This window comes from Berghia stephanieae, chromosome 3 (genome assembly GCF_034508935.2).
Source record: "Berghia stephanieae isolate SIO BIC M18660-M18661 chromosome 3, UCSD_Bste_1.3, whole genome shotgun sequence".
Lineage (NCBI taxonomy): Eukaryota > Metazoa > Mollusca > Gastropoda > Nudibranchia > Aeolidiidae > Berghia > Berghia stephanieae.
In genome coordinates this window covers 76,582,033-76,606,231 of record NC_088362.1, presented here as the reverse complement: position 1 = coordinate 76,606,231, position 24,199 = coordinate 76,582,033, and the positions used below count along the sequence as shown (strand labels likewise).

At 37.2% G+C, this 24,199-nt stretch overlaps 1 protein-coding gene across 1 annotated transcript in view; it reads left to right on the top strand.

Annotated features, from left to right (window-relative positions):
* The window catches only part of LOC144968479 (T-complex protein 1 subunit beta-like), a 29,123-nt gene extending 12,079 nt beyond the window's left edge, over positions 1-17,044 (top strand). Inside the window, exons 2-16 of the mRNA XM_078906889.1 lie at positions 3,903-3,968; positions 4,445-4,510; positions 4,959-5,070; positions 5,384-5,460; positions 8,017-8,129; positions 8,371-8,497; positions 9,397-9,472; positions 9,885-9,985; positions 10,525-10,652; positions 11,144-11,247; positions 12,381-12,488; positions 13,466-13,606; positions 14,381-14,484; positions 14,944-15,043; positions 16,030-17,044. Of these exons, the coding sequence (XP_078763015.1) occupies positions 3,903-3,968; positions 4,445-4,510; positions 4,959-5,070; positions 5,384-5,460; positions 8,017-8,129; positions 8,371-8,497; positions 9,397-9,472; positions 9,885-9,985; positions 10,525-10,652; positions 11,144-11,247; positions 12,381-12,488; positions 13,466-13,606; positions 14,381-14,484; positions 14,944-15,043; positions 16,030-16,202 (1,596 nt within the window). The 3' untranslated portion in view covers positions 16,203-17,044. The remainder of the gene's footprint in view (positions 1-3,902; positions 3,969-4,444; positions 4,511-4,958; positions 5,071-5,383; positions 5,461-8,016; positions 8,130-8,370; positions 8,498-9,396; positions 9,473-9,884; positions 9,986-10,524; positions 10,653-11,143; positions 11,248-12,380; positions 12,489-13,465; positions 13,607-14,380; positions 14,485-14,943; positions 15,044-16,029) is intronic.
* The last annotated feature ends 7,155 nt before the right edge of the window (positions 17,045-24,199 follow it).

Genomic DNA, 24,199 nt, shown 5'->3' with positions numbered 1-24,199 from the left:
ACACGAATGGTGTCTTGGGTTGAAGCAGTGTGCGGAATGGTTGCATTCTTTCTGCTGACGCAAAGGCATATGCGACCTGGTTTACAAGGGCAAACCAGCTTCTCACGTCGGTGATTGTGCGGGGTTTGGGAAATTTCTGAATTGCTTCTAAGACTTGTGGGCATGGACGAACAGTTGTTGACGTAATTTCAAACCCTGCGAACTGGACTGTTTCTTTTGCAAAGGAGAACTTTGATGGGTTAAGAAGGACCCCATTCCTGCCACATGTATCCAGGAACTTGGCTGTTTGGAAGAAACTGTCTTCTATGGATTGGGACCACATGATAGTGTCATCAATTACTTTTGTCTTGTTGCCGATGTCACGTATGATCTCGTCGAATCGTCTTGTGTAGGCATCGCCAGATGAAATGTACCCTTGAGGGCACACGCGATATCTGTATCGGCCCCAAGGGGTTATGAAGGTAGTCAGGTGTCTGTCCTCGGGGTCTAGTGCTATGCTGTGATAGCCATTCCAGGCATCGAAAGTACTCTTTCTCGAGTTGTGTGGAACCATGCGGGCCTGGTGGAATGGCGACTGAGTGTGGTGCGTCTCTCTAGTGGCATAGCGATTAAGGGCTTGGAAGTCCACGGTTCGGCGAGGTTTTCCCGATTTCTTAGCGCAGACAACCATCCGATGACACCATGACACTGGGGTCCCGATTGGAACTGGTTCCAGTACGCCAAGTTGATTGTCCTGATCAAGGCCAGCCTTAACCTGTTCCTGCCAGTAGATGGGTACTGGGATAGGGGTGTGGTGTGCAACAGGCGTGGCCTCATCGTCGATAAGGAGTCTCATTGGGGGTCCAGACATCATTGGTAGCCCTTGGTGCTCGCAGACATTGAAAGTGCTACTTTTGTAGTAGTCTAAGAGCCATTGTTCAAGCTTTTCTCTGTTTTCTTCTATGCCTGGGAAGGGAAGGATTGTTGGGAGGGGTGGTGGTTTCTGGCGAGGGGGACAATCGCAAGGGTCTTTGTCAGCAGTATTATTAGATTCACTATGTAGGACAGATTGGATGGTCTTCATAGAGTCTGTTATTATGGCTGATTCTATTGAAGGGAATGAGTGGTGTATGATACCAAGGTCTTTGCAGGCTTCCATGGATAAGAAAAATTTGTCAGTTGCTTGCGAGATGTAAACAATTTGACGCGTTGTTTTCCGTTGCATGGAATGTGTGAAGCCTGTTATTCGAAGGGCTAGGGCACCCACGATCTCGATGGGGTTTTGATTTGCAGCTCTCATCTTCATTGAAGTAGGAGTGAGGTGGGCAGTGGTTAAACCTAGCTGTGTAAGGAGTGAGGTTCCAGCAAGACATGATTGGCAGCCAGTGTCTGCAATGGCCAGGGCTTTTGCCGTATTGGTTGGGTTGCACAGGGTGGAATCGATTCCAAGGTCGTTAGCATCTGACGGGAGGGCTTGGATCTCAATTTGGACTGTCGGCTGTTGTGCAGATGGGCGCTTTTCCCATGACTCGCGTGCAGAATTGTACACATGATGGTCAAGACGATCAATCGAGCATAGTGCTTCAAACACAGCTGTTGCAGAGTTGCCTTGCCTTTTCTGTTTTGGTTTTCTGCAGACATTTTCAAACCCTTGAATCATATACCTATGATGTTCGCATGGGTGTACGATCCGATAGTGATGTCGTTTCTTCTTCTCTTTACTAGCCTATCCTGCTTCTTTGGTTTGTGATTGTATTTTTGACAGGGGATATTTTTTTTCTGTAAATCTTCTGCCTGTTTGTTCTTGGTTATTTATAATTTAGCTTATGATATCTTTAGGTTATGATTTTGATTTACATTTGTACTATTTTTTGTTAGATTGCTTGTTTTTTTGTTTCAGCGGTCTCTCATATAACCTCAATTGTGTTGGAAGAGACCTAAAGCAACAAACAAACAAACAAAACAAAAACAAAGTGGTGCGGAATGTCGCAATTGGTGCATATATGACCGTATGCAGGGCAATGGTTGACTCTGTCTTGTTTCTTAGTGCCATGTCCATCTCTACCACAATAGCCGCATTTCCTTTCAGGGGGTCGGTTTTGCCCAGTGAGGCGTTTTCTTTCCATTTGTCTATACGTGCTACTTGCTGCGTTGACTGATGTAGGGGTGAGCGTTAGAGGAAGGGGGTTAATCCTGCCAGCCGAGCGCTTCCCGCTTTCCTTAGCCTCGATAAAACGGATGGTGTTGTCGAGTGACATGTCTTGGTCAGCCTGTCCCAGCACATCGAGGCGAATGTCGTCGTCTGCTAAGCCGATTATCAAAGTGTCCCGAATCATCTGATCACTGTATGAGACATTGACTCCACATGTGCACTTCAAATCGTACTGACAGACACTAGCTTGACCTTTGATGCGTGCGGCAAAGGTCCAGGCTGGTTCATCTCTGTCTTGTCGCATCTGCTGGAGTTGTAACCTAGCCACCATGACGTTTTCTTGGCGGATTGCGAGTTTTTTAATATTATCGAGGAGAGTATTTTCATCACATGACGTGAGGTTAGTGAAACTCCTTGATAAGTCTCTACGGAGGGCCTCGTCGCAGCATTCAAGGAGTTGAAAAATTATGTCCTGGCCGCTAAGTCGCGTGGCGAGCTTATATTCCGACCACCTCTGCTTGAAGTATGTCCATTCCTCGCTTGTTCCTGACACAGAGATGATCGGTCGCTTGACTTTTTCAGCTTTAACCCCTGTGGCCGTGGGCGCTGTTGCAGGGGATGTAGTCGGATGAGCAGTCCTCTCGTGGATGTCGAGGAGTCTGAGCAGGACGTCTGAAGGGATGTTTGATGTCCATGATTCTAGACAGCCTGGGGCAGGACATCGTATTGCGGTGATCTCCGCGAGATCTCTAGCGTCCGTCATACTTTTAGTTTCTTCGATATAAATGAATAAGGCCTTGTCCTTTTTCAATCTCAATTTTATTTCAGAGATACAGAATATCGAAGAAAGACAATTGCATCATCTGTGAACAAATACATAACAGTGAAACGTAACAATAACTGATATCGTAAGGCTTTTATAATTCTCTAATAAATAATTAAAATCCACCCATAAACAAAAAACCTATGGAACTTTTTCTGAGACCCATCACTCAAAAGTCAAAAAAATCGGGTCACAGCCACTAGCCCATTTATCGGCTCCCTGCTGGAGGGCCAAATGGACTTTACCAAAGTACCGACTAACATGCATATGTACTTTTAACTGCCACGGAGTAACGTTAGTGTCACGAAGTGATGTATTGCCACGGAACGATGTTTAATACTCTCATTTTCTCTTCTCTCTGTCACTTTCTCTTCTTTTTCATTATCATTATCAAATTATCTGTCTCTGTCATTTTCTCTTCTCTCTCACTCTCTCTCTCTCTCTCTCTCTCTCTCTCTCTCTCTCTCTCTCTCTCTCTCTCTCTCTCTCTCATTTCCTCTTTTTGCCTCAGACCGTGCCAGTTGTTGAATCGTCAACACTTAACGGTCACGAAGGAGTATGGAGTGATAGTGATACGTTAATAGTAATAGGGCCATTCCACGTCAAGTGGACCAAGCGTGGGAACCACACCCCTTTTGATCTTCCTCAAACTTGGCTCAATTGAAGATCTTATGAAACATGAAGAAAACCAAATTTTCAGTTCAGAATATGGATATTTGAATTTTTAAACAATTTTTTGAATTTTTTTTCTCAAAACCTGTCAAAATCAAATTTGCTCGTGGGTCCATTTTTGAGAGACTATGACTTTTTTATTAATGCGTATAATAGACTTTATAAAAGTGTTTGAGCAAAAAGGGTGCCTAACAGATGACTTATGTTTTGCCTATGACACTTTTTGTTAAAAATTTTCCATCATTAGAAATGAAGTAATTTTCTTCTTTATTTCAGTCACTGAATCCAGTACAGATTCTCAGATATGGAGCGGAAGAAGAGAAGTCTGAACATGCTCGCATGGTAGGTACATGTATGACTCTATCATAAAATAGTTGAGTACAAAATAGCATTTGTCATGTAGCGCCATATCAAATACCAACAATCTAAACTGTGCTTCGTATGTATTCCTCTTAGAATTTTAAACATCTCTATTGTCATCCAAATCAGGAGCATGCCATGCAATAATATTTTGTCTTTGAAAATATTCTTAAATCTAAAATCTCTTTTAAATATTGCAATTGATGCCCTTGTACATTTTTCATAGGAGGATCCATAACCATTTCAAAATCTGTAATAATTTTTGATAGCTTGAAAAATTTTCTTTCAGTATTCTTTGTATTGTGGTCACGTGATCTTAGCTCCATTAGTATATATAGATTGTAAGCAACAACTTAATTTCATTAAATAATAGATTGGTACAGGAGAGATGGAAATTATATTTGTGAATAACTTGGCTAAACTTGGTAACAAAGCATCTCATTTTTTTTACCCTCCAGTCCTCCTTCATTGGGGCAATTGCTATTGGAGACTTGGTCAAAAGCACATTGGGACCCAAAGGAATGGTATGTAATCAGATAGAAAGAAACAAATGTTTTTATAGGATCAATACATGCATCAAGTTTTCCAAATCTGACATGCTGGTTCTCACTCATGATCAGTTTTCATGACAATTATACCTAATTAGAAAAAGATTTAGACAAAGTTACCTTGATTCCATTTTGAAATGTATTAGACCTCATGGATTTAAAGGTCATTAATTTGTTTTTAATGAAAAGGTATAAAATGAAACACTAGCTTTGTGTGCTGAATGAAACTTGGCTTGAGATTCTTTAAAAAGCAAGAGAAAGTGAACATATAATTTGAGTTTTGAGGGATAGATGAGCACATTTGTCCTAATAAGCTTCCATATTATGTTGTTGAAATTGGGATTTAGAACTAACGACATATTATATGTGAGTAAAAATTGTGAAGTCTCATGTAACAAATACTTTGCTCACTTATCTCCAACAGGACAAAATCCTCCAAACAGCTGCAAACAACGAGCAGATTCAAGTAACAAATGATGGAGCAACCATTCTCAAGTCTATTGGAGTCGACAACCCTGCTGCTAAAGTTCTTGTTGGTGTGTATCTTTTATTTATTAATTTTAAAAAATTTCTTCTTTGTTGTTCAATTATGATCCTTTAGTTAATCTGTCAAGCACTGGTGCAAACCTAGTTTTTAAGGGGAAAAAAGAAAAAAGTTTTAACCTTGTTTTCTTCTTTTTTTTTCTTGGTATTTATTCTACAATACTTATTAACCCAAAAGTCTTTGAGTTTGAGCTTGTGCTCTTTGGATCATTGCCACATAGGAATAAATTGAGGTATTTTTTATCTTGATTATCAGTTATACTGTTGTTTCAATATTATTGTATGATTATTTTTTTTTTTAAACAGACATCTCCAAGGTCCAGGATGATGAAGTTGGTGATGGCACAACGTCAGTTGTTGTTTTTGCTTGTGAACTTCTTAGAGTAAGTAAATGTTGTGTATATTCTGAATTCTGCATTTAATTTTAATTGGTCAAAGGATTTTCAGTTTTGACAACATTGATTCAAAATATTGTGACTTCTTAAATAAGTGATTTTATACTGGAAATATTATATATTTTGATATTCAAAAGTGTAATGTGGCTAAGGCAATCCAACACACTTTTTGTTTTCCTTTTTAAAAAAAAAAATTTTTTTTACAGCATCTGTGACGTTTTGGGTCATATTGCTTAAACTCTAGCAATTTTTATACTTAATATTTAGTGAACCTTAAAATGCAAATCAAAATTTTAAGTTAAACATCTGCCCATGACATGGTTTATATATATAGATTTTTGTCAGTGTTTCTAAGATGACATGACATTTTCAATTCTAAAGCTGAATTGTACTTGAGAAATTATAGTACAGTCGACTCCTTTAATCGCACACCCTCTGGAGTTCAGGTGAGTGTGTCAATTAAGCGGAGTAGCTAAAAATAGCATATAAGCACCACTTTCATGAGCCATTCATGTAGGACCTTCACTTCTGAGTTTTCTACAGGCTTGGGACTGTCATGTTCTAGACATTAGAATGGTTTTTTAAATTTATTTATTTGGGTTGTTTGCTTTTAAAATTTCTCTTTTTTTTAAAACTTTTTTTTTTAATGTTTTATCGACAACAAAATGTGACATTATTGTTTGTTCGAACAGTAATCGTGAAGTATTGATTGCTTTCTATTCTGTGCAAGCTGTTATGAACCTTTGTCTCCAATCTCACCAATGTAGATCATCTGTCAAGCTAGACCTGTAAATTCTCAGTCAGTTAACTGAAATCAGTCAATTCGTCAAATTCAAATATTTAAAAAAAGGAAAGAAATGAAGAAAGAAAGAGTTCATGAATCGTCGTCAAATGACCGTAAAGTAATTAGGACTGTTCCACAGCGCTACGCATAGCTCATGGGCCGTTTATATTAACGATGGATATATTGGCAAGGCTAAGCGATGCTTTTTAGAATTGCCATGTCTGAACACATCCCAGTGCATTTTCACACAGCCTTTGTGAAATTATTTTTTTTAATTTTCAAACCTGTCATGATCCCAATGGTAGCCACTTTTAACTGAACTGCTGAGCGATAAATTTCACTGTTTCGTCTAAGCCAAAATTGACTATATTTACATGTTGGAAAGTAAAAGTATGAAATAGTAAAATGCGAACGCGGAAGTGCGTTTTGCAGACACCTTCAAATCGAAAGTTATATGATTGCTACAAGCACATCTCGATTGCCTCACGTTGTAAATAAACTGGGTGACTGTTTCTTCACTGATTGGGTACCTAATTATAAGGAACAATGTTAAGTAGCCTAATGAATTCCAGTGCAAATTCGTTTTCTGCCATTGTTTTGCTCAAGCGAGCTTGCTGTTTACTATTCCTTTCGATTCTTTGGATTTTTCCGCAATGAAGAATTTCAGTTTCAGTCAATTTTTATAGAACTCGTTTACAGGTCTACAAGCATTCTTCTTGGATGAAGTGGCGTATTTTGTCTATCATGTCAAGTTTTTCAGTGTTTGTCAGGGGTGGTGTGTCATATTCCAATGACTCATCCTTATCTTCATTTTCTAGGCCTTGTCTTTTGTGTGGCTGAACATAGTCTAGTGGTTTCTGAGATGTCAGTTTACAGCTGATTGGTATATTGTGTGGAACGGGAACAGCATCGTTGATTTCTTAAGTTCTTAAGGCTGTTGGTTGTCACTCCAATCAAGGTGTAGCGAGTAAGCGGAGATGGTGTGCGATTAAGTAGCCGATTATATAGAACAAATTCAGAGTTTCAGGAATGTGTAGCATATAAGCGGACTATGCAATTAATTGATGTGCGATTAAATGGAGTGAACTGTAGTTAGATGGTTATGTTGAAAAAATAATTTATGCCCTTCCACCACAGCATCATTAGATACCACTGCCGAGGCATTCCATGAAGGAATATAGATAATCCATCAAATGATGTCTGATGTCAACAGGACATGCTGTGTTCTCCAATCTGAGCAAATTGGGGGATAATAATCTTCCCCAAGGAAAAAAACGAAAACACTTGAATCAGGGTTTGAACCTTTCGGTTCACAGTGCAATTCCTTAACCACTCTGCCACTTTTCACCCCATGGTTATATCCCAAGTTTAAAGTGCAGTTTGAAAACAGGGCCTCTTGCTGTCTATGTTTTGTTTTTTTTTAATTGGGAGACTTTATTTCATTTATCATTTGTCTATTCTAAAAAATTCTTAAATCTCATTACAGTAGAGCATGGGGACATGAAGAACAAATTCATAGGGAGGCAATATTTTTTAAAAACCACTAGTTCTATATTTTATTGAATTAGTACAGGGAGAAAATGGGACATAGACATGTTTTCGTTATTTCCATAAAATTGTTTAAAAGGTATTTGTCATTTGTCATTATATTGTATGTACAACCTACATTTATGCTATCCTTTGGAATATTATGGTTTAAAATTGACAATAAATACTTGTTATTATAATAATGAAAATACATGTATTATTTTTTATTTCAGGAAGCAGAGAACTTAGTGTCCCAAAGGATTCACCCACAGACCATTATTGCAGGCTGGAGAAAGGCTGTGGATGTGGCTAGGGAGGCTCTCACCAATGCAGCCAGAGACAATGGGTTGGTTAACTCACATTTTAATAATAATGGTTGTGCATAAAGTTTATGTACTCCAAAGAATTTTTACAATTATTTTAATCGAATTACACGTTGCTGATGAATTCACAGTTTGATTCTAATGCTATTGTACGTATTAAACATTAACTTGGTCATATGTGGGAGAATGGAATATATTTTATTTGAAATCCAGAGTCATGCACATCAATAAAACTTAATGCAATATTCATATTTTTGTATTTAGAAAAGATGCTGTAAAGTTCAGAGAAGACCTCATGAACATTGCAAGGACAACTTTGAGCTCCAAGATTCTCACCCAACACAAAGACATGTTCTCCAACCTTGCTGTTGACTCTGTTCTCAGACTGAAGGTGAATTATTTACAGAACTCGTATTCTTATAATAATGGCCAGTCACCAATGTTATGCCATAAGATCAATATTAGGGTGGGACTGGACAATAATTTTATTTTGGAAACAAAAAGACACATAGCGGGTGGTTGGATGGGAGCATCACCCTTGAATCATATACCTATGATGTTCGCATGGGTGTACGATCCGATAGTGATGTCGTTTCTTCTTCTCTTTACTAGCCTATCCTGCTTCTTTGGTTTGTGATTGTATTTTTGACAGGGGATATATTTTTTTTCTGTAAATCTTCTGCCTGTTTGTTCTTGGTTATTTATAATTTAGCTTATGATATCTTTAGGTTATGATTTTGATTTACATTTGTACTATTTTTGTTAGATTGCTTGTTTTTTTGTTTCAGCGGTCTCTCATATAACCTCAATTGTGTTGGAAGAGACCTAAAGCAACAAACAAAAAAAAAAAAAACAAAAAAAAAGACACATATTTGCAATTCATGGACAGATTATGGCAGTCAGATTTGGGCTATTGCTTTTTTTTTTTTACCCTTCAGAATTCCCTTCTTTTATTGTTTTAATTTAATTTTATTTATTTATTTTTTAAATTCTCCATGATTATATTTGTCCATATGCATCATGGGTTCTGTGAAACTTTGGACGATCTGCTATTTAAGTGATTTAGCCAACTCAACTTATCCAGGCAAAGTAACCTTTACCAAATTTGACCCATGTCTTCAAGACTTCAAGGATTTGAATTGTTACCAGACCCTGAAAAGAAAGCAATGGACATTCAATTTATGGCATCAGATATATAGTAGCTACCATTTTATTACATTTTAGTTATTATAGGGTTATGTTGTTTTCTTAGCCATTTGATGTTAATAAAACTGCTTTTTTCATCTCTAGGGAAGTGGCAATCTGGATGCCATCCAAATTATAAAGAAACTTGGCGGCAATTTATCTGATTCTTATCTGGACGAAGGTGAGATATTTTTTTTCCAACTTTGGTCATGTAAAATAATTTGATAATCTAATGACAATATTGTATTAATGATTTCATGTTTATCATATATTTTACAACATAATGAGGGATCTCAATATCATATAGATAAAGCTAATCCCAGATTTTACCTGACCCCGATGTCCACCTAATTGGACATAAGTAGCTGGGTCTGTTCAATCTAGCTTTGCTTCTGTCTGAATGCTGCCTAAGCAAGATGGTCTCTGACTCCTACATGGGCTTTAGGCTTATGAAGGACTTATTTTACAGTTTTGTGCTCTAAGATGCTTAATTAAGTAATACAACATATATATCAGACATACTTGTAACTTTATATTGTCTTTTCAACCTTCATGATAAACTTCGAGTTTTATATCCTCTTTGTTTTCACCAGGTTTTCTCCTTGACAAAAAGATTGGTGTAAACCAGCCTAAAAGGTTAGAGAATGCCAAAATCTTGATTGCCAACACACCCATGGACACAGATAAAATCAAGGTAATATTATTGGAGAGTCTCCTGGTATTGAATTGTTTTGCCTTTTAAATATTTTTGCAATTGTTTATCAAGGTTACACAGAGTTCTCATTCGAGCACATACCATGTATTTTTTTTATTTTTTTTTTGTGGTTTACAAACAGTGACAAGCTACCTGCAATACGTGGCAAATGAGAGAGTTGGTTGTTATCTCATCTATACTCTTATATTTGTTGCTCCCTTTTTTTTTTCTTGACCAGGTATGGCAATATTTGGTTTTAACAAGAAGGCTCTAAGTAGGCTACTTTACATAGGTTTCTGTAGGAAACGTATTTTATCTCTTTTATATTCTCTGTCCACGATCTGATTCTATTCTCTGTTTGTTGTAATTCCCTTTGACTTATTTTGCACTATACTTTAGATCTACATTCTTAGAAGACCCCATCATTTTATCTGTTGTAGATACGATCTACTAAATGTGTTGCAAGCACTGTTAAATTTCTAATAGCAAGCATTGTAGAAGTTGCACACTTAAATCTTGAATCATTTTTCACTCCTCAGGTATTTGGTTCTAGAGTGAGAGTAGATGCGGTGTCTAAAGTAGCTCAATTAGAGGTTGCAGAGAAGGAAAAGATGAAGGATAAAGTTGACAAGATTCTCAAACATGGCTGTACTGTCTTCATCAACAGGTACTGGTTGTTATTGTGTTTTTCTCTATGAGTCAAACCAATAAGTCCTAGTAGATAAATTGTTAAAGTAATGACCATCATGCTAGGATTGATTTTAGGTGTGTCAGGATTTAGGGAGGAAGAAAATAATTATGATTGATTTTCCCAACCTTCCCTCTCACAGAGATGCATATTTTAGAGATTGACCAGGTAAGGTAAGATAAGGTCAACATTATTGAACCATCTGTTGAAATTCACAATTGGTTTTGTAGTTGCCATTAATGGCAATATATTACAAACATTGCATTAAATGTGTGTACTTGAAGAAAATGGTTATTAATAATAATAATAATAATTGTGATAAAATGATGATGATAAAGAATAATGAAAGAACCATATATGCAAGCCAAAGAGTTAAATTATCCCTGAGCAAATTGCTATCTTTGATCTATTAGTCAGCATACTTTGTTATTATTTATATCATGTTTTAATCACCTTCTTGTATATTTCAGACAACTCATCTACAATTATCCAGAACAGCTGTTTTCAGATGCTGGTGTGATGGCCATTGAGCATGCTGACTTCGAGGGAGTAGAGAGACTTGCCTTGGTCACAGGTTTGGGTTCCCTTCATTTCCTGGTATTAAGAAATGACAAGAAATCTTACGAGATTTATTCACATGTTCATTTTTCTAACTACTTGACACTAAATGTCATTGACAAAGTAAATATCTGATTTACTGAATTATAAGTTATAGATACGAAATTGAAAAGGAAACCATTTTAGAGAGGTTGATGCTCTCCATAAAAGATTAAGACTAATTTTTGTTAAAAGTAACGCTTTCATGACATGATTCTAATCAATGGAAAAACCAACAATAGATTCTTTCTTGATTTTAAAAAGATGGTTTTTCAGGTAGGGAGCTAGGCATTATATACCGTAATTGTTTGATATTGGGATTGCCTCATATTACATTGCTCAACTACATACAATATATTAGTCATTAGCAATGATTGACCGCACTCACAACCTAAATCAATCAGTTGTTTTGATTGCAAAAGCCTGGCAAAAATGAGGTGACTTCCAAAGGATTGTCAAGTATGCATGTGTTCTTCATGACTATAATGCAATTGTTTTTTTAGGCGAAGACTAGTCCATTTTTCAATTGTATCTCCACCCTTTCTATCTCTATGTCACAGGTAGTCGAAGATGTAATGTTATATTGATCAAGTTGCAGAGAGTAATTTCTGTAACTATCAATGTAAATGGCCAAAATTATATTCTAAAGCAAATCCACTCTAGACAGCTCATTTATATTTACAAATAATTGCGCAGGATTGCAGATTTTCCATATTTTTGCAGTTTTCAGTCAGTTACTAAAACTCTGTATATTTTCCAATCACTTGGCGAACGGAAGCCAAAATCTCAATCCCATGGATGGTGAGCCAATTGGAATAGGAACCGTCATCCAGTAAACACCAGGATACAAGCATTAAGTTAATATCACTCTCGACCTATTGCATTCCTTAACAATAATGTCATTTATGTAAAAGTAAGGACATAATATCTTTTTACTGGAATCCAATGTTCAGATAGGGGTCAGAATATGTGTTTTACGTAAAAGTTCCATACATTTATGCCCCCTGAATTGGCAATCCGGATTACATGTTCATCCACTGTTAACAGCTGGATTGGTTTATATGATTTAAAAAAATATTTAATTAACTTTTCATTTGTAATATTCGCCAGGTGGTGATATTGTGTCCACTTTTGATTGCCCTGATAAAGTAAAACTTGGAACTTGTGATCTCATTGAAGAAGTGATGATTGGAGAGGATAAACTTCTTAAATTCTCAGGTGAATTTTTTTTATGAAAAAAAAAAAAAAATGATGGGATATACAAAGCTGATATTTTTTTGTGACAGTATTGCATAGCCAATTCCACTTTTTTAGGTTTTTGCTTATCTTTTTTTAATCATAAATTTTCACTTTATTTTGTAATAAATAAGTGTAAAATTCTCTTATTCTTCATTTAAATAGAGGTAGAAGAGAGTCGGTTTTAAACCTTTTCAACTGTTGGTGTCAGCTGAATTATCAATTATAGTAAGCTTTGTTTTTATGTTTATCAAAAAATTTAATTTCCCAAATAGTTCATGGAAGTAATCATCATTTAACACTTTTTTTTTTTCTCTCCAATTCCATTCCTGTATCAAATCAATACCTCTTAAAATGACTATGATTTAATTTTTCATAGTACAGTCCAAGCCGGTATTGGGGATGCCACTTTATTGGGACGATTGCTTGGGAACATAATTTTTTCTATATTAAAAAGTCCTTTCCAATTCCCAGCCGCTTAATTGGGAAGGCCTGTTGCTTAATGGGGACAAAATTTGACAGTCCACATAAAAAAAGTGTTTTCGTTGTCTTCAATCATTTAAAATGATGGTTCTTAAAATGCAAATTTGTCTAATAGGGTGGTCAACCGGGAATGTCATCGTATTGCACATCACAGAGATGGAAACAATAAGTTTATCTGTATCCCTTGTCAGTGTCATTGACTGCCATCATCACATTAATGGTCATGGGTCAATGGCCACGATGCTAAGTTAGTGGGGTAAATGCAGATTGGACTATGGTAAATCTGAAAAATTGCTGTATCAGAGCTGACATTTAATTGCGACGATTTTTCGGGAACTGAGCCACACAATAATCCGACTTGGACTGTATTTATATTGAACCCAGATTTTTTTATATTGATAAAAGTAATTGAATATAGATTTTATTATTGTTCATTAACATAATGGTTATTTTCTTGAAATATTTTGCTGACACAGGAGTTGCTCTTGGTGAAGCATGTACCATTGTACTTCGTGGTGCCACACAGCAGATTCTAGATGAGGCTGACAGGTCCCTACACGATGCTTTATGTGTCTTGTCCCAGACTGTCAAGGAAACCAGAACTGTCTTTGGTGGAGGTGAGTGGATTTTGTTACTGTTAGCTTCTTTGTGTGTGTGTGTGTATGTTGTTGTTGTTATTGTTTGTATTTTCTCGTGAGTGCGTGGATTTGTTTATATGTGCGTGTGGCTGAAATTCTATATTGAAACCAAGATTACCCAATTAGCATGGCCTGGGGAAAATAGGTTTGTCTGTGTGTGATTAGGTGAGAACAATCTTGTCTGTCCCCCTATGTATGTTGTCATCTTTATGTGGTTTAGAGCCGGACTACTTTGTTTTGATACAGTCTAAATTATTGTTTTATTTCTTTTAGAGACATTTTCATGTAAATTTCTTCTCCCGTTGCTACTGTACAGTTTATAATTTGAACCATTTAGGTGTCTCCCGTTTAACAAAGAGACTATGCTAACACCCGGGCGTGCTTTTTTAAAACTTTTTTTTGTTGTTTTTTGTTTCATTTTAAACTAAACACATGGATACATTGAAGTTTTGTCTCTTTATTCTAGATCTATAAATTGATTATCAATTTGATCTATAAATTGTTTATCAGCAGTTCCATTTTCCTTGTTGCTGATACAAACTAAAAGTTGGCAAACAAGGCAAATATGATTGACCTTATTAATTAAAAAAAAAAAGAATGTTTACAAAATCAAAATCTTAAATTTAAAATTATTGGTTTTGTTAAAAGCTTGGCTCTCAAGAGTTGTTAATTGATATTTTGTCTAGATTTTTTTTGTGTGTGTGTGAAGTCCTGAGGTTAGATGGTTGAAAATCATGACTATTTATGTTTCAGGATGTTCTGAAATGTTGATGGCTGATGCTGTCAGTAAATTGGCAGCCAAGACACCTGGAAAAGAAGCTGTTGCCATGGAGGCATTTGCAAAATCCCTCAGAGGCGTAAGTATTCAGATTTGTCATAAATGTTTTAACTCCATTACATAACAAATTTAACGCTACACCTTAATGTAATGCTGTTTAGCTTATAAATTTTTTACACATCCTTGTAGGAATGATTTCCTATTACACTCTTGATTAATCAATATGTTTAACACTTCTCAGTGGGCATCTACTTCATTAAATTTGCCATTATTTCTAATTTGACTATTTTGTACGTCTCGGTGTGTCATAAATGGAGTGTTTATTTGAGTCTGTGTCTAAACTTCATCGTACAATTTTTTTCCATGTAACTTTGATAATGGAAAACATGTCCCTTGCTAATTAAATCGATAGTAGACCTTCTTTTATTATTTCAAATTAAAAATAATGCAATTTATTACAAACACGAGATATGTTCTTTGATAAACGTTTTATATAAAGGCAAATATTTTGGTTTATTCTTTTTTTGTTTTCTCTTAGCTGCCCACCATCCTTGCAGACAATGCAGGTTACGACAGTGCTGACCTTGTATCCCAGATGAGGGCTGCTCATACTGAAGGCAAGAACACCATTGGTTTAGGTGAGTTGATATGAAAGAGGATGCTATCCTAATACTTGGATGTTTCTTTTTATAAATTCATTCAAGATCAATGATTTTGTCTGGGTGGGGTTCCCTACCTCCCATAGTGGGTAGGGAGGTACTTACTGTGTCTTCTATCCCCCTGTACCTGTTTTCCAACATGCTTTCTTTGTCTTGGATTGAGATTACTTGGTTTTGTCCTGGCCCTGGCTAGTGTCCTAGCTGGGAGGGAAATAGTCAAATGCATAGTTATTGTTTTGGGAGATGATATTTTTTTTTCCTTGTAAATCATCTCTCTGTAATGTATTATTATATTTGTTATTTTGAATGTATAATGCAAGCATTTGAGTGTATTCCTCTTTGTTGGATCTTGTGCTTGTATCGGGATGAGACTTATAGGTGATCTCAAACTAAGTACATTGGTGGTATGCTCTTGGAATCTACATCTGATCCCTATTTGTTCCCATTTCCCTTTGTCTTACTTTCTCTTGGGTGCTTTAATTGTAATTCTAGAACTTTTTACTATCCCATTTTCTTCCTTTTTAATGGCGCTGATATAGCCTAAATGTGTTGCAGGCGCCGTAAAACCCTTAAAAACAAAAATAAAAATTAATGATTTTGTAATGAGAGCTCTCTTATCCTATCAATTTGAAATAATTCGTAAACAAGAAGTGTTTATAAAACTTTTGATGATGGAACCGCATACATTTATCACATAGGACGAGGCATTTAGTCTGTTAATTGCTACAATTCTCAAAAGGGGATGAGGAAAATTTGTCTTTCTTATGGATAGATGGTAGAAGTAGCTAATCACTGGTTAAAATTCTTGAACATAATTTATGTCTGGTGAGTCCAAGATAGTAGCTCTACACTATAGTTACATGGGAATGGTAAGAGGGTTTTTACATGTTAAACTTGCCCATAAAAAAAATTTATCAATAAATTTTGTGATTGTGATAATTTTTATTACTTGTTTTTTCTCTTAGATATGGAATATGGTCGTATAGGTGATATGGCAGAATTGGGTATCACAGAGTCATACCAGGTCAAGAGACAAGTGTTGTTATCCGGAGCTGAAGCTGCTGAAATGATCATGCGGGTTGACAATATTATTAGAGCTGCCCCCAGACAACGTGCACCTGATCATAGACACCATTAACATTTCATTTTTTTCTATTCCTGTCATGAATTGCAAAAACAGTATACTTCCATTCTCCTCTGAAAAATTGTTTTCACTGGGTATTGCAGTTGATCAAAGGGTGTATGGAGTTTGGCTTGCTATGTATGTTGACATTGTTATAAACAACAAAGATAGTGCAACATTTCTAAATTGATGACCAATATGACATTGGTTTTATTAAGGCTGCTTTAAAGGTTACATCTTAAGAATGGATGTTTGTTTTTGCATGAAACTGCATCATCAGTATTTTCATCATGTCATTCTTCAAGGCATTATCATGAAAATAATTATTTAAAATTAAAGAGTGAACGAGAGAGTCCCAGGTACTTGTGGTTGTATGTCAGTGATATTTAATTTTATGTCCCTATGATTTGAATGTGTTTACTTGGCCATGAGTTTATGAGAAAAATAGAATTGATAATTATCTCAACAAGTTAGCTGTCATGAATTGTTTCCCAGGCACAAAAGTAGCATGCACGTCATTGGACTGGAAAAAAATGCTATCTGCTGCTTGTTTGTTTCCTACTTAAGGTCCTTCCTGTTAACTCTTTTTCATATTTTTTTGGCTTGTACAGGAAGTAAACTGTTGCCTTGGATGTTTTTTTTTTTTAGACGTTGAGTGCTTTTCATATCAGTTTACATGTCATGATGTATGGCGTTTGATCAAAACCTATATTTACATAACTGTCAAGAGTGTGATATTATTTAGATAATTGTATGAATACTTATGGTTCATAGTATGTCTGTGTGAATGTTCAGCCCACATGATTTTTACCTTTATTATGTTGGAAATTTTGTAATTAAAATACTTTCAAATTGATTATACTGTTTTCATTGTTATTGTAGTAGGTAGAACTGTGTCAAAGTCAATGGACCAAGTGAATAAGTTGTAATTATTGGGTTCAGACGTTTAAGATCCTGCAGATTGGGTGGGTGGGTGAGGTTTTCATCCCTCATTCTGGGTAGGTACTTGCTGTCTCTTCTCTCTATTTGAAATCTGTTGCCCCTCCTTCCTCTATATTCTTCTGCTTCTGACGGTCATTGTTGGAGGCAGCCTCCCAAGCAGCCTGACAGAAGTCTTCTGGTTTTCTCAACTGTACCGTATGTCCTACCTCTATTGTTGCTCTCCCCATCCAGTCTGCTATGTCTTGAGACCACCCTCTGCTTCTCTTGCCCTCGCAGGCATCCTCCATGCAAAGCTTTTCTATTGAAGCATATCTTTTAGTGTGGCCAAAGTATGACAGCTTCAATTTCTTGATGATCGACATTAGCCTATTCTCTCCAAGATGCATATGGTCGATGTCCTGCTGTTTATGGGATTCTTAGGATCCTTCTGTAGCACTTTACCTCAAATGCATTTATTTTCTTTTCATCTGCCTTTGTTATTTTATTGTCCATGATTCACAGCGTATGTTGCTATGGGGAAAATACAGGTTTGAATTACTTTTTTTTAAAGAGCTCTCACTGGTCCTTCCTGATCAGCTCATGGCACTGGGTGGGGTTCCTGACCTCCCATTAGTGGGCAGGGAGGCACTTACTGTGTCTTCTATCCCTCTTTATCTGTTTTCCAACATGATTTCTGTCTTTGTCTTGGGATGAGATTACCTGGTTTTGTCTTGGCCCTGGCCGGATAACCTAGCTGGGAGGGAAACAGTCAAATGTATAGTTAGTTTTGGGAGATGATATTTTTTTGTCTTGTAAATCATATCTCTGTTATTGTTATGCACTGTATTATGTTTTCTTTACATATATATGATTTGTAAACATTTGAGTGTATTCGTCTTAAGTTGGGACCTGTGTCTGGATGAGATTTTTAGGTGATCTCAAACGAAGTACTTTGATAGTATGCTCTTAGAATCTACGAGAGTGAGTCAAAAAGTAATGGGACTCTGCTTATTACTTTAAAACAAATTGAATCAATACAAGGCATCATACCTCAAACTAAAGATTGATATTGAGTAGAATGCTACTTCTCCGCCTCTCTCGATAGCCACAGTCCATCTTTTTGTAGGCCATGTATTCCGTCCTCGTAAAACTGATCTGACTGACCTTTAACTACTGTCTTGGCTTCTTCATCATCTTCAAAGCGATGTCCCCTCATTGTCTCCTTCAGTGGACCAAAAAGATGGAAGCCTGAAAGGATCAAGTCTGGTGAATACGGAGGGTGAGACAGCGTTGTCCATCGATTACCTCCCTTTTCCTGATACATGTACTGTGTGGAAGGACATTTTCATGAAGAAATAGTACTCGTTCTATCTCCAAATCCTGTCTAATTAGACGAATTCTTGCTTTCAGTAGCTTCAATGTCTATTTGTACCTGCTATCTCATCGCTATCAGAATTGATCAATGCTTCTTTCTTTATTTGATTCACTGAGTTGACACTGCTTGGACGGCGACCATCACAAGATTTGTCAGATAAAGACATGGTTGAGGGGTTTCAGGTTAGGTGTTGGATTACATCTCAGTTTCTTCTAAATGAGGAGATACGCGTTCAGTCCACCGAAAAGCACTGCCTCTACATAATGTCTTTTGAGTTTTATAAACTTTCCCAAGGCGTTTAAAAATGTTACTGGAGGGTTTCTTCGAAAACAAGAAATTCAATGACAGTGACAGGTTCCTTTCGCTTACGGACTTTCGTGGGGGCAGCCATTTTGAACTGCCATAACTATCGAAATTTTAAACTTTTGGTTTAAAGAGTACATGTGTAAGTTCAATCGAACCAAATATGACGTCACATGAAAAAGAAATGAACTCAGTAGGACATTTGTCCCATTACTTTTTGACTCACCCTGGTATATCTTTCTTATCTGAACCAATTCCCCTTTGTCTTACCTTTTCTTCTTTGGCTCTTTAGTTGTAATTCTAGAACTTTCTACTAACTCATTTCCTTCCTTTTTACTGGCGCTGATATGACCTTAATGTGTTGCAAGCGCATAAAACCCTTTTTTTTTTTCTTTTTTTTTAAGGGGGGGGGGGGGGGGGGGTCATGGCAGTTAGTTTAGGGGACGCAAGTGAATCTGCATCTTATATCTGGACCTGACTTGCCAGCTGCCTCTATTCTTGAGCCAAGATAAATATAAAGTTTTCAACATATTCCAGTTATTCCCTGCCGATATATAATATTGTTGAGTGAGGGCTCTTGTCCAGATCCATGAGTTTGGTTTCTCTTCATTTCGGTGGAGTCCCTTGTCTTCAATGTGTTTCTTGACAATGTACGAAGCTGCAGAGTCGGTTCGGGAATTTGATTCGTACATATCAATATCAGTGCCCTGGATCTGGATGCCATTAAAGTCTATATGTAGACATATATATACAGTGCAACCTCCGGATAACGACATCGCCCAGAGCCGGAAAATTATGTCGTTATCTAGGAGTGTTTTTATTCCGGGTTTTCAAGATGGTGTGATGAGACCTGTGAATACATAACAGTGCGATGCGCAGACCAGTGCCTGAGACTGAGAGAAGACGCGTCTTAATTTTAATTAAAATCAAATCCATGAGATACTGCTGATGAGTTTTATTTAAGTGCACCAAAATTTACAAGCACTTAAAAATTAGTAGACCTACATCTTGCGATCTTAAAAAAGCAAAAAACTACTCGGTATAAACCCCAATAAGATCAAATTTGGACTGAAGTTTAGTGAAACAAATGATTTTTAAAATGAAAATAATAAAGTGAACGAGGCTGTTATTGTTTTCCCCAGCTATTCCATGTTATAAGAACATAAATATCCATAATTGAAATTGCCTACATTGGACACGGCATTGCCCGATATCACTCCAATAACATGTACTGACCTCAGACAGGTAGCTAACATGAATATATAAACTTCTTTTGCTGTGGTTCCATATATGAGCAAGCGCTGATCCCAAGCAGTGAGTGTAATAATGTGTTCTGATTGGATGGTAACAAGCGATCTCATTGGGAGGAAAAAGGGTGTTTTTTATTAGAGTATGAGATGGCGATGGTCGGGTATCAACCGCCGATTTTTGTTATAAACGGGTTTTACTGCAATGTATGTCGCTATTTTGGGAATTTTATTACTAATAACATATAGCAAAAAAAAATTTTTAATCGAGACTAGAGGTCAATGTCACTATTCAGGGGTTGTCGTTACCCTGACGTTACACTGTATAATAATAATAATAATGCTGAAAACTTATATAGCGCTATATCTCCGAGACACCAGACTCTAAGCGCTTAAATTACAAATTACTTTGGCTAAAACATACTCATTTACACACACAAGCACACATACACCCACACACACACATACACACACACACAACACAAACCAAACCTATCTCTGCTTCTCATACCATCTACTAAAATCGAAACAAATATGTTTTAAGCGAACGTTTAAAAATAGACAAAGATTCTTTTTCACGAATGCTCTGCGGTAAGGCGTTCCAAATAGAGGGTCCGAAATGAGAAAAGGATCTCATTCCAGCATTTTTCCGAATTCGAGGGACAACTAGTTTTGTGGAATCACTGGCCGAATGTAAGGGGCGGGGTTTTGAATATCTTTCAATTAGTTCTGAAAGGTAGGAAGGGGCAGTACCTTCAAGACAACGATACACTAAAACACAAGCTTTGAATTTAATCCTTTTCTCAACAGGCAGCCAATGCAGGTCATGAAGTAGAGGTCCGGCAGAGTCGCACCTACGCTACATGAATACTAGTCTGGCAGCGCTGTTTTGGACCATCTGAAGACGTTTCAGGTTGTATTGCGAAACGCCAAACAACAGAGCATTACAATAATCCAATTTCGATAGTACGAGGGACACAACCAGGTGCTTGGTCACATCCTCAGATATGAACCGTCTAATGGAAGCAATCTTTTTTAGTTGGAAAAAGAGAGATCTAACCAAATTATTAACCTGATGCTCCATCTACAGTCCAGAGTCTAAGAATGTGCCAAGGTTTTTCACTTTGTCAACAATTTGAATGGAGGCATCCCCCAACTTCAAATCTGTTTCACTTTTCCACTTCCTGTTCCCCACATACAGCACCTCCGTCTTATCATCATTCAGTTTCAGTCTGTTCTCATTCATCCATTACTTAACACTTTGGATACAAATTTTACTATCGGCTGATACTTCTTGTAAATTTCTCGTATTGGAAACGCAGTACAATTGCGTACCATCAGCGTATTGATGGTAAGACAGACCGAAACTTCTGATGATTTTAGACAGAGGGCCAACGTACAAAACAAAAAGAACGGGTCCAAGTACTGAACCCTGGGGAACCCCACAATCAAGAAAGATTTCCTCAGATCTATATTCATCCACCGTAATAATCTGTTTACGGTTAAACAAATATGACATAAACCAATCAAGCGCTGCACCAGACACGCCATAAGTGCCTAGTGTGTATACAGTACAGCTCGTGTACAACAGCCTCAGATGCAATGGGAAATTTTCAAATCCCTGTTCTATGGCCTATATAATTCATTTAAATAATGCATGGTACGGAAATATTTCTTGGAGTGTGGCTACTTCTGGGTTGTGAGTTGCAAGGTTAGAACCCAGTTGAGAAAAGCTACTCCGAAGAAAAGAGGAAAGCACACATAACGTATTGGGAATAGAGATGGGGTTGTAGTGGCAAATAGAGGTTTTATTTGTTAGTGTGTGTTTTATCAACGTTTCTCTGGGTTTTTTTTTTAAATGTAGTATAACACGACGATGCAACGAAAGACTAATGAGAAGCGCGTGACTAAGTGATCAAGTTTATACAATTAGGCCTAGCATGTGCGTAGAGTGAGGGATGTGCATCTCGAGACTAATAATGACTGGCAGTTGGAGTTGGATGTTGGGGTTTATTTTTTTTTTAAATCATCTCTCAGTGATTATTTTATTGACAATTTTAATCTTTCATGCTGGTCTGGATATAAATGTAAAACTAGACGGTCGTCATGTTAGGCAGATGCACTTAATAAATGTCTGCACGGATCTATGTACCCTTTTCTTATCTATTCCGCTTTACTTGGGACTATTGATCAAAAGTGTGGCTACTCATGGGCAGTTGTTCAGAGATATGGTTGAGATTCTATCCCCATGATCTATTGTTCCTTGCTCTGAAGCTTTTCATCTTTGTCTTGATGTGAGTTGACTTGATTTTAACCAAGGCCCGCTTGAGACCTCTCTGTGAGAGAAATTGAAATATCTACACATTACATTCGGATGTTGGTGATATTCTGAGATATTTTTTTCCCATGTAAACTGTAAAAGTAAATCTCAATACTATGAGTGTTGTTCGTGTATGCATATTAATATTAAAGCCAGCGAAGCGTCTCTTTTTGTGTGGATCCCATCCATTGGTAGAGACTTTGGTTAGCCTTAGCCTGGTAATGGGTAGATTGCTGCTGGGATCTACTCATGACTCTCTTCCTTTTTCTTAGGCGCCTGTGGTGATTCCGTGTTGTAAGCAAAGACCTCTAAAACTATCATACTGTTCGTTTGTGTTTTGAACCATTAACATGTCTTATAATGACATTTTACTGGTGATATCTGTCCAGCTCGGTATCTTTGGGAGTAGTCTTATCTAGTTCCACTGGACACATGCTTACGATCATATTTTTTTTTCTTCAGGCAAAGTAAAAGAGACAATAGAATCACCCATTCCACATAAGAAGATCCTCAATAGATTTTTTTTAAAAGATGGCGAGAACAAACCCTCTCAGAAATGTGGCCCTCACAGGTCGAAAAGGTAGCTCCTGCCCACCCTGACGACAGAGGGATAGACGAAAGTAAGCACTTGAAGAACTCTCACTGCTACATATGGACATGCCTCGGCCTCCCCTCCAATGAGATAACATGGAAGGAGGATGAAAGAGTGGACCGAATTAGGAAATTCTCATTGGTCCATGTGGATAGACCCAACCTCTCCTGCGACAGAAACCATTAGAATTAGAGCAGACCGATTTAATTTAGGAAAACCTCACAGGTCCAAGAGGATAGAACCCAACCTCTCCCGTTAAGGAAAGAAATCATTAGAGCGGGCCTGTTTAGGAAACCCAAATAGTAACAGTAACAGGTCCAAGAAAATAGACCCTATCCAGCTCTTATAATGAAAGAAACCATTAGAGTGGGACTATTTATTTAGAAAACCCACACAGATCCACAGGATAGCCCCTGATTGCCCAGAAAACTGTGGGAAAGTTCAGTTTCAAGTTTTACATTTTTAAAGTCATGTCGGCATCAATAACAGGAGATGGAAGAAACCATGAGAGTAGACCTGTTTGGGAACCTTGTGGCTCTACCTTTACTGGTTGCTTCTGAAGAAAAGGGACTGTTATCAACTCATGGATGCAATCAAGGGTTTTATGACCCCTCTTTATATGATATATCATTGAAACCTTTCCCGTGTTCGTATTCTAAGGGACCGTTCACAATTGACGTCAACCAAAATGGTGGTGGGGGGTCTCTCAAAAGTTGACAAGGGGGAGGAGGGGGTCTCCCCCCCAAAAAAGATGTCAACTATGCTTTTAGGACAAACTACTGCGAAATATTTCCACAGCGTTTCTTGCCACCTCCTGTTCCAGCCAAAGCATATTCTGGTGGCCTCAAGCGTCCACTGGTCATTTCGGAAGTCTGTTTCATATTCAGGTGCTCCATTTTCAAAATTTGGAAAGCATGAAACCGTCATGTTTCGATGAACACTGTCCCTCCTTGAGCAAGAAAGATCACTCAGGAATTACAATCTTAAAAAAGAGAATGTGTCCTTATTGCACCAAGTACTATTCACCAATTAAAAGTATGAATGCTCACAAGAGAGTTTGTAGTAAGAAAGATGTGTGTGTGTGTGTGTGTGTGTGTGTGTGTGTGGATGTGTGTGTGTGCCAGTGGATGAGAAAGATGATGATAACGATGAAGATGGTGGTGCTGAAGAAGAAGAAAACTGATGTTACCACGAAATGGCAGAAATATTTTTGAGATCATAAATGATACCTTTGAATGATGAAAAATTCTGTAT